The sequence below is a fragment of the Hippocampus comes genome, unplaced genomic scaffold (genome assembly GCF_001891065.2).
Source record: "Hippocampus comes isolate QL1 unplaced genomic scaffold, H_comes_QL1_v1.1 scaffold180, whole genome shotgun sequence".
In the NCBI taxonomy this organism is placed as follows: Eukaryota; Metazoa; Chordata; class Actinopteri; order Syngnathiformes; family Syngnathidae; genus Hippocampus; species Hippocampus comes.
The window spans coordinates 315,702-333,924 of record NW_017805076.1 but is presented as its reverse complement, the minus strand read 5'-3'; the positions used below and the strand labels follow the sequence as shown (position 1 = coordinate 333,924).

At 40.0% G+C, this 18,223-nt stretch overlaps 1 protein-coding gene across 1 annotated transcript in view; it reads left to right on the top strand.

Annotated features, from left to right (window-relative positions):
- The window catches only part of LOC109513047 (uncharacterized), a 17,779-nt gene extending 670 nt beyond the window's left edge, over positions 1-17,109 (top strand). The window contains exons 2-8 of the mRNA XM_019865251.1: positions 13,252-13,383; positions 13,505-13,573; positions 13,755-13,849; positions 14,062-14,188; positions 14,375-14,492; positions 16,012-16,088; positions 16,925-17,109. Of these exons, the coding sequence (XP_019720810.1) occupies positions 13,291-13,383; positions 13,505-13,573; positions 13,755-13,849; positions 14,062-14,188; positions 14,375-14,492; positions 16,012-16,088; positions 16,925-17,038 (693 nt within the window). The 5' untranslated portion in view covers positions 13,252-13,290 and the 3' untranslated portion in view covers positions 17,039-17,109. The remainder of the gene's footprint in view (positions 1-13,251; positions 13,384-13,504; positions 13,574-13,754; positions 13,850-14,061; positions 14,189-14,374; positions 14,493-16,011; positions 16,089-16,924) is intronic.
- The last annotated feature ends 1,114 nt before the right edge of the window (positions 17,110-18,223 follow it).

Genomic DNA, 18,223 nt, shown 5'->3' with positions numbered 1-18,223 from the left:
CGACCAGTCTGGTCCGAATCCGATGTTGTATTTGGGAATAAAACGCCCCTGAAATGGGAAAGTATGCCCTTATTCCCGAAAAGTTGGCCTGAATGTCTAACATGTGGACATTTTCGACCGTTTTAAAAAAAATCATTAAAAAATAGACCTTCGTTATCCCGTGAGGGCCGTAGGTCTGGGGGTAACTACAGCTCCCTGGCTATCTAACCCGACAAGTCCGGTCCGAATCCGATGTTGTATTTGGGAATAAAACGCCCCTGAAATGGGAAGAGAGGACCTTATTCCCGAAAAGTTGGCCTGAACGCCTAACATGTGGACATTTTCGACCGTTTTTAAAAAATCATTAAAAAATAAACCTTCGTTATCCCGTGAGGGCCGTAGGTCTGGGGGTACCTACAGCCCCTCGGCTATCCAACCCGACCACTCTGGTCCTAATCCGATGTTGCATTTGGGAATAAAACGCCCCCCAAATGGGAAAAGAGGACCTTATTTCTGACATGTTGACCGACCGCGGACAAGAGACTCAACTGCCTCCATGTTCTGCCCCCTCCACGCCTCCCCAGTGGCGGTTCTAGATCAGTTTCATTGAGGAGGCCGGGCTGGGGCCAGGGGTTTTGATGGATGGAAGGGCACGTTCAACCCAGGGCTAAAAAGACTTTTTCTTTCATCAAACTTTGAAAGCATTGTAGTCATAACATTACAGTGATGAGAAAAAAACAGAATTAGGAGGGCTACAATATCTGCGTAACAATACGCGGAGTCCATCTGTTGACAATATTCAAGCCAGGCGTGGATATGGTACCAGCCTGCCTTGAAGCTCCTTGTCCTGTCCCCCATCAGGGTCCTGGGAAACTGTTTTAGCCCAGGTTGCATTGGCGGGTCCTCTTTACATCTACTGATGTCTGTGGACAAAAACAAACCAAATAAATGTAAACACAAATTCTGCATCGACACAGCATGTACACTAACCCGGTACACTTACATTGCTGAGGCACTCAGACATAATCGAGTGTCTAAAATGTATTGATTGATGCTTTTTATTAATTGTATTCATTATTTTTTATTGTATTCAATAAATATAAATTAATACATTTTCAAGCCTGACCAGGGACTAAAATTGCAAATACACTGAAGCTAAATGTTTTACATGCATATAATTATCCAAATTTTAGAAGGCAATGTCTTATATATTGTTCCTGTTAAATAAAAATTAAAATTCAAAAGGAATACTAAAAAAGACTCACCATCTTTTCTGACACACAAACACACACACACACGCACACACACACCCACACACACACACACACACACACACACACACACACACACAGAGAGAACAGGATTATGTTCTTTTCAGCATCACATACCTGATGGTCCAGTGCTTGTGGAAGCGCAAATATCCTCTGTCTGTGTCTCACACTCCACTTCTATTGCAGTCTCATCTTCCTAATTCTCAGGATCTTCATTTGTATCCTTTTCCTGCTCTGAGTCCTCGCTCTGAAAATAAATGAATCCCGTGTCGTCTGACTCTCCCTCTCTGGTGTTTTCAACTTGCTCCTCTTCATATCTCTCACCACTATCATCATCTGACTCTCTGTCTGTGTCTGGATCAATGTGTTTCTTTTTCATATAGAAATATGATGTAATGTCAGTTTTTCTTTGAATTTTTAAGTTAAATGTTTAAGTGAAGAGGAATTAGACTTCATAATGCCACTGTTGGGTGCTTGTTTCGTTTTGTGATTTTACATTGAAAATATAAATCGTGCCGTGTCAGGTGACTACACTCGGTTCGAGGCACAAGACTGGAGAAGTTTTCTATTTTTCAGTGTAGTTGCTACTGAATGCTCGATGTGCCTTAGCGCACCTTCACTGTCAGAAGCGCACTGCAGGGAAGCTCCACTCCCTTCAATTTTTTCAACCCAAAACATGGTAAGGCCAAACAAAAAAGATGGTGTGTTTCCGGTAACATGAAATTTCAGCATAGGGTCGGTAGGTCGGACAAAGTTTTTTATTTTTTAATCTTTTTTTCCCCCATCAAAAATGTAAACAAAATAACCATACCCCAAAAACCGCCACTGCCCCCCCCTGTACCCCTGCCTCCTGCCACAATCGGTGTCCCTCCCCCCACATCTGACATCCGATTATTGTTTTCTGCGAATATGCAATAATCACAAGTGCCCTTGGTGTCTGTTGTTGCTATTTGTTTGTCTGTTGTTGTTGCTTGTTATTTGTTTTATTTATTATTGTTGACCCTACTTGTGTGTAAGTCTCTCGCTGGTCTTGTGTATTCATCATTTCTGGTGACTACACTCGGTTCGAGGCACAAGACTGGAGAAGTTTTCTATTTTTCAGTGTAGTTGCTACTGAATGCTCGATGTGACTTTGCGAACCTTCACTGTCAGAAGCGCACTGCAGGGAAGCTCCACTCCCTTCAATTTTTTCAACCCAAAACATGGTAAGGCCAAACAAAAAAGATGGTGTGTTTCCGGTAACATGAAATTTCAGCATAGGGTCGGTAGGTCGGACAAAGTTTTTTATTTTTTAATCTTTTTTTCCCCCATCAAAAATGTAAACAAAATAACCATAAAACATAAAACAAGAAGACATTGAACCCGCGCCGCCGCCGCCACCTATTTAGTTTTCTCTCCGCTCCGGACTCGGGGGGGCCAAGGTGCGCCGCCGCTGTCCTCCTCCGCCGTCCTCCTCGCCCTTGGTTTTTACTCGGCCCGTGGTGTTCATCACATAGTTCGCTGAATTTTTTCGATACATCAATCGATGCTATTTTATTCGTAGCGAGCATGCGACTGAAACACAGAAAACGCGGTTAAAACTGTCGTCGGAGATCGCGACCGCCACCATGTTTCAATGTTGTTGACAGACGACAGGGCAAACGACGCTCGTGCTCAACGTGAATATCGCAAGAGTTTGCACCGATGTAAACCCTCTACACAAAAATGTAGAGGGTTGTTTGAAAAAAATGTCGACCGTAAATTTTTTTTCGATGTAGAAATTCTCGGTCGGTCGGGTTACCGCAAACACACTACTTTTTTTTCTATGCCTAACCTTCCACATAAAGTACTACCACACAATAAACAATAGTGTCAGTGGCATACATCACGCCCCAAAAAATCATACTGTCTGTGTATATTTATGTCTCATGATTTTTTTCTAAAATTTTAGCTGTGTGTTCAATATAGTACATGTTTGCACTGTGGTTGAGAGAGGAAAGTAATTTCATCTGTGCTATATGTTACACATAGAGCATATTTGACAATAACAACTGAATTGACTTATCAGTTGAATTTTAGCTTTGAATCTTTCAATTGCATCTCTGAAGCTATTACTCTCAAGTGTAAAACAACGAAATTGTCAAAGCTAATGTAAGTTGAGGGGTCCGTTGTTTTTAGTGGATAGCTCTACTTTACGAATGACAAAAGGAGAGATGGAATCCTTTAATGCAGTCTATTAAAAGGGGATAGAAAAGACGTCCGCACTGCAGTGCGTTCGAGAACCCAAGTCTTGTAATTAAAATCACTTCCTGCTTCTCTTACTTTAACAGCCAACCAGAACCTATCAACATAAAAACATGTCCAAGCAATTATTAAACAACAGAATATAATTCAGCTATGCTTAACATGAAATAATATGATGCTCAAACATAAAATGATAATTAATAATAATACAGTAACCTATCCTGAGGAAAGTGTTGAGTGAATCATTGACCGCAGACCATCGCTGAAATTTGATACCTTTGTGGCCACGCCCCCAATTTGAAATAGGTGTGAATCTGAACCCCGAAATATTCACTCTTTACTCTTCTTGGATAAAGTGAGCAGCGACCTGCCTGCCTCAACAAAATCCTATCAGCAAATTTTTTGCAAAGATGAGTCTGAGAAAGAAACGGTAAGTATTTGAGTCCCATTGTTTGCTCTTGCGATACTTTTGGCTGGAAGAAGTGTACATTGGTCCGTGAGGTTATACGTCGGCAAATCTCCAGAGGTGCCCCATACTAGTGATGGGAATTCCGGCTCTTTTTAGAGAGCCGGTTCTTTTGGCTCGGCTCACTAAAAAGAGACGGCTCTTTCGGCTCCCAAATGTCTCCTCAGTTTTTTTGTTGCTTAAATTACTTTAATACCAAAAATAATGTAAAATTATGTGTAAAATGAATTACGAATGTAAAAAATATACAGTATATCAAATATTTATTATTTATATGGCTTTATTTATATTCTTCTGAACATACTCAACATGGCGTACAACATGGAGTGCTACAAAAAAATAAATTACAAAGTACAAAAACAAAGACCCATCTCAAAAAAAGGTCAACAAAAAGTTCCAATCTCTGATTGTGCATATTTATAAGTGTTTAAATATTTACAGTAAAACAACATAAGTAAGCTTTGATTACCAAACAACAAATGATAAATTAATATTTGATATTGGACATTTTAACCTTGCACAGTCTACACGCTGCCTTTGAACTATCAATTAAGTTGAAATCAGTCCAAATTTCACTGCGTTTCCTATCCATTTGTGTGCGTGTGCGAGTGTGTAACCCTCTCCTCCCTCTTCTACCACGGATCTTGACCAATCACGTGCGGCTTTAACCGAAAGGGGGAAAAAACAGGAGGAAAAAAAAAGTCGGCTCCCATTAAAGCGGCTCCCTCTTAGGAGCCAGCTCATGTCGTTCACTTCAAAGAGCCGGCTCTAAGAGCCGGCTCGTTCGCGAACGACACATCACTACCCCATACAAAACAAAAATATACATATTGCAATATTTTGGAAGATATCATGCAATACATGAAGTAATTTTGTTTTACATATGCGAATGTAATCATATAATGTAATGTAATGTAATCATAATGTAAATGTTTTGAAACGTATTTTTTCTTTTTATTGTTCTATGTCTCGTGTTATCATGCTCAAATAAATACGATAAGTGAAAAAAATAGAATGATAGAACTCGGAAAATAGAAACATAGAACTCGGTCCATTTTCTACGTTAGTTTTACACTAACCGTCATGAAATGGCGGTCACGTTCGTTGGCATGTTGTGATTTGAAAAATGACCATATAGGGTCAAAACTACATTTACCAGAATGCCGAGCGTCCTTAGCGCATGCGCATAACAGTTATCCCAAACCAACCAACCAATCATCGCGCAGTATTTCGCGCCCGCGCTACGTTGAGCATGTCGGTTCGTAGAGACGTGGGAAAGAAGCGGAACAACTTCATATCAATTTATTTATTTGGGCGCAATAATCAGACAAGAAGAAGCAAGTGACACATTGTCTTTAGTGAAAAAGTCAAAATATAGGGTTGCCCTTGTTATTTGGACCAAAGGGCCTGACAAAGACAAAACCAGCATTGAGCAGTTAGCTGGATAATTGACTTGGACCCAGCGGCCGCTACTGACTAGAAATATGTGGTTGAATGTCGAACGACAAACGCCAAAAAAAAAAAACAGCGAATGGATGGCAAATGAGCATGCTCATCTGCTTATTTTGAACAATTGGGTTGTTCAAGATTCAATTGAGGAAAATTCCTTCACGTTTTTCTTTTCTTCACTTTAACACGTGGAACATGTATATGAGGTCACTACTAGTAGCGCCGGCATCGTGGCTAGTAAGAGTTAAGTATGAACATGTTAAATGTAAGTGTTTGTTTAATAGGAGGAGTCACAATCGTACAAGCTCCCACCACAGCGGACAGAACATGTTACAATCAACGTGGAGGATAACACATCAGAACATGTAAACTTGTTCTGCATGTCCTCTTTTGTACTTGTAGTCTAAGTGTATGTTAAATATGAGGGAAAACATTCATCAAATTTGAATTAGAGCTGGTTAAGTCCATGTTGCGTGGCTGAAGCGTTCAGACTTCCTGGTTGCCATAATAGCTTGTAAACCAGATACATTACCTAAGGCCTCTGCACTCCTTACATGCTTATACATTGAAATAAATGGCATTAGGTATTTGAAACTTCAAAATGTATTTGGAACACTGTATATTATTTGCAGTTGTTTTTAGTTCTAGTAACTTTTAGCTGATGCTTGACTATTTTTCTGCAGTTACGAAGTGGTCAAAAACTGTTGCTCTCGTATTTTTTTTTCTACATTTGGGTCTTACAGGGTTAAATGGAGTTAAGATTTTTGTCATACTTTTTTATTTTAACCGTATTATGCAAAGAGTCGCATAATCTTATGTTAATATATTAAATAGGTGTATTGTTTAAACATGTTCTTTTGAATGTATTTTTTTTTATAACTTGAAAAAATGTTTCTCTTCTTCACACAGAGTTCTGTTATTCAAGGTCTTTGGGGTAAGGTGTTGGTTGAGATGATATAAAAGACAAATTGCATCATTAGTGTTATGTTGTGTGATGCAACCAAATATACATTGTTTGTTTAAGATTATGTATGCATTTTATTTTCGACTTGTTTTGAGTTTTTAAGCTGAGCTGCAGACTGTCCAGGCTGAAATTGGGCAAGAGGCCTGAGTCCCATGTAGACACACATCCCTTCATGCTTACACCTAGGAAATAATTTAATTTGACATTATTTCGTTTTCTTCGAATCCCAAATAATGTTTATAATCAAAAAAGACTCCGGAGAGCGAACCGATTGCACCATGTCAGTAGTTTGACTCTCGTTTTGAAAGAATACAGCATGGAAGGTTGAAAAACCTTGAAGAAATGAACTGTTTGTAAAGCTCAAAACATAAATCACTTTAAAAATAAGTAGGAAACAAGGTTCTAGTGATGAGTATGGACAAACAATGCACGCTCGCACACACACACACACACACACACACACACACACACGCGCACGCACGCACGCACGCACGCACGCACACACACACACACACACACACACACACACACACACACACACACACACACACACACAAACACACGCACAAAACAAAAAAACCTAAACAAATGGGGCATTTTGATCTCTAGAGTGCATTCAAACTGTCTGTGCAACCAGTGATTGTAAAAATATAAAAGTCAATGCAAGTGCCTCACGACAATTAACACATTTTCTACCTCCCTCCCAAACCACCAAAGACCCATTTGGAATTGTGTGAGGCACCTCAATTGTGCACAGGCCCGAATAAAAATGATATGGTGGCCCGCCCTTGAAAAATTCAAAGTATTACTGCATGTGGATTTTCCATAATGCTAGACTTGTACTTCACATTTTTGTATGTAGAAAGTACATTTCATTTGCACAGAGTCAGAACTGATATATATCCTGCTTGGAAATACGGTATAATACTCCCTGTCACTTTGTTTTGTTGAGTATTTTGTCTTGAAGTGTCCGGTGATGTATTGTAGACCATTCCTGGTTGTTCCTTGTCTCTTGCCCAAAGTCAAATGGGAAAGGCATAATTATTCACGGCTGTGAAACTAAACAGCTTTGGCTGACTGGCTGGCTCTTTAGATGGATGGAAGTCAAAATCTATGTTGTAACTGTCAGGGTATTTAGAGATTAACCAACATTAGCATGACCCAGAGGTGTCCCTTTTTGAGACATCCTGGGATTCCCCCCCCCCCCCATGACTGTCGCCCTCCCTGTGGGACAGAGTTTAAGGGCTAACAGCCAAGCAAAGGTGTGAAGAACTGCCTTTGTTTTGTAAATGGGGCTGTTACTGATGCACCATTAGGGGGAACGTGAGGAAGACACCACTGGCTGTTGTTTTACATTTAGACTCCCAAGAGACATTGGGTTTTTCCTGATTTCTTGGCTGATTTCAAGTTGTTCTGTTTACATAGTGGCATGGTGTGATTGCAACCAATTTGGTCGCCTTGTACGTTGTACTTAGCCACTGACAAAGACGCTCATGAATTGCTGAGTGTGCATGCTCAGCCCTGGGCGTATGTGATTCTCGACAGCTCTCCACAATCATCCTGTTTTGTTGAGAAGTCTATCGATTCCCTATTTTTTTTTTTTTTCATGAGCGTCTTTGCCTCTGGCTAAGTACCCACTTGTTGATGAGTAAAAAAGGGACACCATTGGCAACATTAGGGAGCACCAACAGTTTGGACTCACGTCCCAAAGAGGGACACCATTGGCAATTTTAGAACCAAGAAAACCTCTTGGTCAAGCGAGTGTTTTAACTAATATATACTTTTTTTTCTGTTGTTGTCCTGTTTCGCCCTAGGGAACTATGACCAATGCCAGTGAGACTGCTGTGTCTGAAGAAGATGATGGGTTCATAAGGAACCTTGTGCCTTCTAAATCAACATATTTTTTCATTGACCAAAAGGACTGGACCTCGCTACAGAAATCAAGAACACGTAGAGGATTGAAAACTCTTCAGTGGACAAACATCATCTCCAAAGGAATTCGATCAATCCATCCATATTGCTCTTTTGCTTTTAAAAGACACAGAATTAAGACACTTGGCTCACAAAGACAAGGTCCTGAATTTTGGTGTCTGGGTAACTGTCCCTTTGAAGACTGTCCTGTTCAAGTAACAGTCACGGTAAATAATGCAAAGGATCTGAAAGCCGCTGTGAATTTCAAGGGCAAGACAAGCATTCATAATCGCATCGAATTAAAATCAAGACCAATAAGAGGAAAGGACAGGAGTGCAATGGCGAAGACATTGCAAAAAGAATTGCCGAGGTCAATGTACTTACATAACATAGGCCAATTACATGACACAGTTATGGAGTCTGGATGCAGAGATGAGGCACCCACACCTTCTGTATTGAAAACCATCTCATGGGAAGTTCGACAAAAAAGTCGTCTCCATAACAATGAGCTCTTAAGTTTGCAGTTCATGGTTGAAGGAAAATCAAACAAACGAGATGATGTTCTCCAAAATTTTTTTTTATTTCCTAAAGGAGTACTATTGTGGTCACTGAGGAGCATAGACATCTATCATGACAGGACAAGAGAAGACATCTTGTATTTGGATGCTACTGGTAGCATTATGAAGAAGGGAAAGGGCTCCCCACCATTTTATGTGTATGAGCTTGTTGTGAGGAATCCTTCCAAGAACTCCTCACCCTTTCCTGTGGCGACTTACTTGACATGTGACCACACCACTGCCTCCGTCAAGTATTTTCTTGATGCATTTCTAACAGATGTTGCAAAGGCGTATGGGCAGAGAGCGTTGCGGCCTCCACTGATGCTACTATGCGACGGTTCCATCGTCATAATGCAAGCACTGTGTCTATCGTTTATGAAGACCAATTTGACTAACACCATTGAGCATTACTACTCAATAGTAAGTGGAAAAGGGAAATCTGCAGATTTTGACATCCCAGTTCTGCACCGATGCCGGAGTCATCTCATGAAGAATGCCAAGGAAATTTGTAGAAAGTTGTAAGAACATTTAAATTACAATTACATTTCATTAATTTAAACAATACTCTTATCACTACTTTGTGTTGATCACAGATGTCTTTATGTCATTTCTTTCAGCGCTAAACAAGAATACCACCTGGCTATACATGTAATCGGACTTTTTACAACCGCAACAACTTTACAAGCTCTGGATGACATGGTTTTAAGTGCTACAGTCGTTTTCTCCAGTCCATGCAGTGGACAAAACGTTGAAAAGCACTTCAAAAACCTGCAGTCTTTTGAGGAAAACCGAGAAAGTGAAGGACTTCTTGATGAGGTAGACTTTTTTATTTACGCTTACACTCGTATAAAATCTGTCAATGAATGCACATTTTGATTGAATGTTATTATTCATGTGGGCCACTAATTAACAATTCCTAAAAACATTGACCTTTTTCAAGCATAATGTATGTAATTTTTCATTTGATCTCCTTTGTTTGATAACTTTCTTTTAATTAATATGGCTTTTGTTCTACCTGAGATTTTTTGGGGTAGTTATGTTATAATCAATAACCTCTACAATATTTAGGACATCGACGGAAAAAACATTTTTGCCAAGCATTTCAGTCGAGTAATTGCCAAAGCTCCTTTGGATGAAGATGGCCAGACCAACGTGTATTATTGCAAAGGACTTATTCATCACTTGTGTCGATACATCTTACCCTATGCTGCACTGTGGTCTGCTATGATGCTTGGTAGGTGAACACACACAAAAACACATGCACACACATGTGCACAAACACACAAGTGGAAATACATATTTTATATATATGTGTGTGTGTGTGTGTGTGTGTGTGTGTGTGTGTGTGTGTGGTTGTGGGGGGTTCTTAGGTGATCTTGGACGTCATGGGACTGGCACAGTTTATCAGAATGCAACACGGAGATATAATGTCCTGAAAACCCTGAAAAGACAGGTAGCTCAATGGAAACACATTCTGCTGTATTAAAATCATGTTTTCCTATTTGAAGCAACTGTAACTGTCTTTCAGAATATCACAGATGACAATAAAACACAGGGCATAATGGAGAAAAGCCAGTGGGATTTGAAACACGTTCGGTTCCCGTCTCGAAGGCTCACCAGGCTAGATGATTTTGTTGTCCAGTACCAGCTCATCCACACAGCTATGTTGAAGGAGTTTGACGACCACAGTCGGTCTTTGAAAAGAAAGGTAAGCAAATCACACCATCCATCTAAAATATGACAATGTATACTTTTCAGATAAAAATATTTAAACGGTACAAACTCCAACAATACTTAAGTCTGTTGCTTCCAAATGTCTTTGCAGTAATCCTTAAAAATAGGATATTCCTGACTATGTTCACGACTAATTATGCAACAATCATTGAAAAACAAAATCCTGCCTGTTGTACATTTCCACAATAATTGCTTTTTATCACAACTCAGATACAGTCGACCTATTTCTCATAATACAAATGTAAAAGTTTGTCATAAAATCAAATAGACTGCTGTGATACAAAATCGAAACTATCAAAGTCTAATTGATTTTCAAATTAAGATGGGCTGTTGTGTATTTCAAAAAGAGGCGGTCATTTCAATGATCAATAACAGTTACAGCATGATATTACTGAAGAAATGTTTGGAAAACATCAATGGAAATATTCAGTTTATGTGTCCTGCCTTTTTTTTTTTTAGAGTTTTAGAGTGGACGAGGAAAAATGGAAACAACGAAATCAGAAAAAGAGGGGGAGATACGTCAAGGGAATCACAAAGCCATTCCATTTTAAAGGTTACAGCACACAGGTACTCCATTTAGGGTGTCAATTTAGGTTGATTACACGACCATTTCAGGGTGCTGTCTTCCCTCCGTCTCAAGTTAGCTGGGATAGGTTCCAGCAATTCCTTGCATCCGTGATAGGCAGTGTTGAAAATGGATGGATGGATAAGATAAGAAAACCTTTATTTGTCCCACAACAGATAAATTAGCAATCTACAGCAGCAAAAATTGAAGGGGTACAAAAGAAAAACAAAGTATTGCATGCACAAAATACCGTATTGGCCTGAATATTAGACGACCCCCTCTTTTTCACGACTCAAGTTTGAAAAAAGCCGTTTTGAACACCAAATTAATTTTTACACAGAAATTAATTACAGTACATCTGAAACAAATGATTATAACAATATATTTGGGATAAAAAGCATGTTGTTTTGCCTCATCCAATTTTATCTGAACATTTAAATATGTAAACTAATGTGCAATCACATTCGTAAATGATTGACTTCTGGTTTTTGAAATGTAAATTACATTATAATTTCTCCTCAGCTGCCGGTTAACCTGGCCGATCTTCAACCCACTTTTCTCCAGATTATCGCTACGTTTGACCATTTTCTGTTATCTCTTCTATTATTCTCTTCTCTTTTCTTTCTTACCGCTATTTTTTATTTTTCTTCTTCGTGCTACCTCTATTTTTTTATTTTACTCTTCGTGGCAGGGTTCACTTTGGCCTGGGGAGTCAAGTTCAGCATTCGCTTCAATGATATCTGGCGCCATCTAGCGTCGTGAATGGGTATAATGTCTAGACCCCGGATATAAGACAACCCCCACTTTTTCAATCTTATTTCAACTCAAAAAACACCGTCTTAAATTCGGGCCAATACGGTAAATGTTTCTGAAAAAAGAACTGTACACAGGACAGAATGCAATATAAAATATAAAACATAGATATAGGCATATATGCACCTGCATTAAGTCCTTCGTCAGTGCCTTGTACTCCTGATCACTTGCTTCTGTAATGAGTGCGACAATCGCAGAGTTGTCAGAGAACTTCTGAAGGTGGCAGGTTGGAGTGATGTAGCTGAAGTCTGAGCTGTAGAGGGTGAACAGGAATGGAGCCAGGACAGTCCCCTGCGGTGCCCCAGTGCTGCAGAGAAGCCTGTCCGACTCACAGCTCTGTGCCCGCACATACTGCAGCCGGTTTGTGAGGTAATCTGTAATCCATGATGTGAGTTTGTGGTCCACGCCAGCGTGCTGCATCTTGTCCCCCAGTATTTTGGGCTGGATGGTGTTGAAGGCACTGGAGAAATCAAAGAACATGATCCTCACAGAGCTCCCAGCATTCTCCAGGTGTAACAGCGCCGAGTGGAGGAGGTCGATGATGGCGTCCTCCACACCGATGCCGGGCTGGTAGGCAAACGATAGCGGGTCCAGTGAGGGGCTCACCAGCGTTCGCAGGTAGGCGAGGACAAGTCTCTCCAGCGTCTTCATCAGGTGACACGTCAGCGCCTGATTGAGTCGAAGCGGGACTGGGTTGAGTCGAAGCGGGACTGCAGTCGAAGCAGTCCCACAGAGCCTTGATAAATGATAAATGATAAATGACAAACACATCGCACACTGATGTGTTACTGTTCAAGCTCTCATTCAAAGTTAAAATGGCTGATTTGAAACAAGCCTTTCTCTGTTCACAAGGTCATCAATGAAACCACTGATATCAGCGCTTCTCAGGAGTCTGGTTCTGCAGTCCAGAGCCAAGCCTTGGAGTCTCCTCAAACTGACAGCGGTCAAGGGCTGCATATCCAACATTCAACAACTCCAGCTCAGCAGGTATTATTACACTTGTTACAAAGTGGTGTCAGAGGTGTCAACGACACCAAACATATAATAATGGTCCATGACATTTTTGTTGTTTCGTGCTTGTGGTTACAGTTACAAGATTTATGGAGTCGTAAGCCAGCAGAAGTTGTGATTGCAGTGCTCCCTTCGTTGCTGGAAGACCGCAGTTTGTTAATTCGGCACAGCGAGCGATGTTCACTCCGACCTCATGAGTGGCTCACTGGCGAGGTGCAATTCTCATTTTGTTTTTATACTGATTAAATTCAATCATTAAATACTCATTTGAAAAATAATGTCACAAAAATTATTGCTCTTCTACATAGATCATTGAAGGATTGTTTCACGTTTTGGCCAAGAAACTCATGATGACGAGCCTTTATCTTATGAGTTACTACACTGCTGAACTGATTATCTCTGGTGACAAGAGTATGCTTCCACGGCACTGTTTCCCGAAGGTATTGTTATGACCTGGGCAAGGGCCCGCAAGCCAATTATGGTGATAGCTCTCAAAACCATCATGCGTTTACTAGATCAATGAATGTAAGTTAAAACACTTAACTTTTTTTGCATTGACAGGAAAACCTGAACTCTTACAAAGGAATTTTATCCTTTGTAAATGTAAACAATAACCACTGGAAACTTCTGGTGAGTGCAGTTCATGTATTCACATTGAAAAGAAAAAGAAATGCATGCCAAAATAGTTACAAGGGTGTTTTTTTCTAAATTTTGAGTCTTGACAATTTTCAACCTCTAGTTCATATGTCACTTTCCCTAAATATAAAACAATGTATGTGTAACCTTGGATTTTTTTTTACACCTTTTCCAGTACATAAATGCTGATACTGGAACAGTATATCTGGTCAATCCTGCTCAGTGTCACACAGAGGTCAACGATTCCACGACTGCAGCCAAAAGATTCCGGTATTTATACCTCCATGATTTCACCACTGCAGAATGTGTAGATGTGGTCCTGACATATCTTAGCCTACACCTAAACTTAATTGTGCCACCTGCATCGCAGATGTGAATATTTTCTCATCAACTCTTCAGGCTATTCAATGTATGTAAACCAAGTTAGACTAATTTTCACAGTGGGAAAGTTTTTATTCTTGTCTCCTTCATCAAACACACAGTGAATTCTTAACAATGCGGAGAATGCACCACGGAAATGCAGAGTGGGAGGATAAAGAATGGAAAGGAGGATGTTTGGCCCACCCCACACAGCAGGATTCATCCAGCTGCGGTGTGATTGTTACCTTGGCAAGTGTAACTCTTCCAATAATATAGAATGGCCACTGCTTGTATATTATCTGTGTCTATATGATGTGTTTCATTTAAAAAAGAAATGTGAACACACTGCTTCCTTGCATAATCTGTGTTTTTAAATTGTTCACTCCAAACAATTTTGTTACTCCCACAAGACAAGAAAAACTCTTTGTGTTTCAGATTGCCGCAGAGCTCATGAAAACTTTTCCAAAGATTCCACATATTAAATTTGATTCGTCAACGAAAGAAATGGCCAATGAGAGAACAAGACTTGGATTGGAAATACTGGCAGCATCAGGTTTGATAGTTTATACCATCAGTCGGCATCCCGCGGCTCCGGAGCCTCATGCGGCTCTTTCATCCTTATAATGCGGCTCTGATTGGCTTGGGAAAATAAATTACTAAAAAAATTTTTTTTGTATTTAATTGAAGTGTGTTTTATTTGTGTTAGTTTTTATATTATTTTAGTTCTAAATTTGAAGATGATTGTGATCTTGAAATATTAAAATATTAATTAAATTATTTGATATTATTTTTTTCGTCGCTCAAAATAGACGTCACACTGCGGAAGCTGGTATACCCGCTGAAACGGCGTCTATTTTGAGCGACTTTCAACCCCGGCAAAGCCAATGGACCTGCTCTGGAGCTGGAGCTGGCTGACATAGCTGACAAAGACATTTGGGTGTCCAAATTCAAACGCTTGACAGAGGACCTTGAAGATGTTGCCCGTCAGAAGGCCACTCTTGCTCAGAATCACAAATGGAGTGATATTGAGAACCTCCCGAGACCGGACAAACTCATATTTGAAACATGGAATGCCATCCCCGACACCTACACGAACATGAAGAAATATGCCTTTGGAGTCCTGTCGATCTTCGGATCCACATATGTATGTGAGCAGCTATTCTCCACCATGAACTGCATTAAAAACAAACACCGCTTACGGCTCACAGATGACAGCTTACAGTCCTGCGTAAAGATGAAAGTGACTTCGTACAGCCCCGATTTGCAGAAGCTGTGCGCAGAGGTTCAGGAGCAGAAGTCCCATTAACCAGGTAAAATAAATATTTATGCAGATATTTTGCAAATATTTAATTTTCATTGTTTAGTGACACAGTGCTTTTTCCCCCAATTGATTTTATATATTCAGGTCAAGGCTCCGCTGCATACTTTGAAAGCCCAAGGCGATATAAGGATGACGGCTCACGGATTTTTCCCTTTTGTTTGCTGCATGCACAATTTAAATTCAGCTTTTTAATTTATTCGACAGAGACATTCAGACATTATTTTTTCAAGAATTCAAAATGTGTTCATTACATCGGTAAAATTTAATTTTCTCCGTAGCACTTCATAAGACATAACCACACTATAGTTGTTTATACAAAGTGTAAAGGTAAGAAAAAGCAATATATACAGTGTTATCTTCATTTTAGATAAGATAAATGGATATAAGGATGACGGCTCACGGATTTTTCCCTTTTGTTTGCTGCATGCACAATTTAAATTCAGCTTTTTAATTTATTCGACAGAGACATTCAGACATTATTTTTTCAAGAATTCAAAATGTGTTCATTAAATGAATAAAATGTAATTTTCTCTGTAGCACGTGGATTTCATAAGAAACATGCTGCGGTAAAGTAGTAGAAGTTTTTTTTTTTTCATTTTAGATGTGCGGCTCCCAGTGTTTTCTTTTCCGGGTTCAAATGGCTCTTTCGGTGTCAAAGGTTGCCGACCGCTGGTTTATACTGATCACCCATGCAAAAAAAGTATGTATGTTTCAATGTACATTAAATGATGATTCATCAATCATGTTGTAGTATTTGATCCCACCATGCACTGTGCCATGTGCTCATTGGCCAAACCACCTGGAGCAGGTCCTCCTTTGATTAACGGGGTGAGTTTTACATTGCAAGAACATACAATTAATTTATCTTCATATTTTGTTTGAAGTAAATTTGCCGCATTAAACTAACTACTGGTTCCTTTACATGTTGGTTTATTTTAAAGGATTGCTCAACAACAATAACAACAACAACAACAGCATAAAGTCACCAAGTTAAATTTTCTGACATCACACACAGGCAGAGGAAAGAGGCAGAGAAGGAAGACCCAGATTATCTTGCTATGAGCTCTCCTATACAGGTCTGGTGTTAGGCAACAGGGTGTTATCTGTATGGTTTTGACTGTGATCGGTGTAGATGTAGAGCAGGGATGTGAAACTCATTTCACATTGTGGGCCACATACGGCCTCGGTAGATGTTATATATATACTTTTTCAACCATTTATACATATAAATCAAACACATAAAATCAAAATTCATTCCCTCCGTACACTTTACAAACTAATGAGGAAGCAGTGTGCCCCCTAGCGGACAACACATAAATTGCACCTTATTAAAAATACTCATTCTGAGTCTTTTATGCATTTTTTCACTTGTAAATTATCCTGCGGGCCTGATGGAACCTCCTAAAGGCTGGTTCCAGCCCATGGGTTGTATGTTTGACACCCCTGGTGTAGAGCCTTTCAACGTCATGGTTGGCGGGTCCCTTTCAGATTTTGACGGCTATTTTTCCTCATTAGCATAGGAAGGTGATACGGCCAGACTGTCTGCTGAACTGTATCATCTTCTCAATCCAAAATGTTTCCTGCCTTATATGCCATCCTGCCATAATTTTGTAATATGTTGTTTTATAATGCTGCGTGTTTGTTTATTTTTCCCCTTTAAATAGATACAGTGTGACGAATGTGAAAGGTGGTATCACGAGCAATGCCTTGGAATGACCGTGGATGACTTGGCAAAGGCGAAAACAGGGAATTGGTCATGCATTGTATGTGAGCCATGAGTGTGAATTGGACACATGGGAGACCTTCATCTATATATATCTGAGTGTGTGTGTGTGCGTGCGTGCGTGCGTGTATGTGTGTGTGCGCGTGTGTGCGTGTATGGACATTGTGAATACATATATGAGTGTAAAATTTTGTAAATTTGTAAATGTGTGTATTTGTGAATATGGACATTGTGAATATGTACCTGAGTGTAAAATTGTGCAAATAAATGTGTAAATGTGTGTATATGCGTCTTTGTGTATATGGACATTATGAGCATGTACATTAGTGTAAAATTGTGCAAATAAATTTGTAAATGTGTACAAATTTGTGTTTGTGTAGATATGTACTGTATGTTTGTATGTTGAAAGCAGTGGCGGATGCTAGTCTGGAAAGGAGGGGAAGCTGAATTTCGACCAACATCATAAAATGTGTCAGTTTATTTATACGTGATTTCTACTCTCCGTTCCTATTCAAGAAAATGATCTGTGACGTGTGAACTACAATAAAACCCACCAGAAGTAAAAGATTAATTTGTTGCTAGTCGTTTTCAACAAAGAGAGTGTCACTAAGATGAAGAGAAGAAGTCTCCAACTCAACTCAGAACAGAAAGACAATTGAAAAATGCTCCGATGGATGCCGACACCAAAAGATCGGGTTTTGGCTCATTTTGCTGTCAATCAAAAAGAGATTCAGCCTCAGACAGATCAGATCTCAGAAAAGCTGAGTGTCCAAGTCATCTGAAAAACACCCACTGTCTGTCCATAGACTCCCAGAGAAGCTGAGCGTCCAATGGGCAGGACAAAACAAGCATTTATCCAATGACTCGTCTCGTTTCAATGCATTGGGACAACCAATGTGAACTCTCCCCACGCCCAGCGTCCGCGCGGTCGACGCTCAGCATCCACACATTTTAAATCACAGTGAAGCTGCAGGAATGAATGAGAAGACAGTCGCATCGGAAACAGTAATAAGCTGATTTGGAACAACAGTTGAGTGCGTTGTAGCGCGTATTAAGTCAATGACATGAACACACAATTGCGTTCAGGCCAACTTTTCGGGAATAAGGTCCTCTCTTCCCATTTCAGGGGCGTTTTATTCCCAAATACAACATCGGATTCGGACCAGACTTGTCGGGTTAGATAGCCAGGGAGCTGTAGTCAGTGGCGGTTCTAGATCAGTTTCACTGAGGGGGCCGGGCT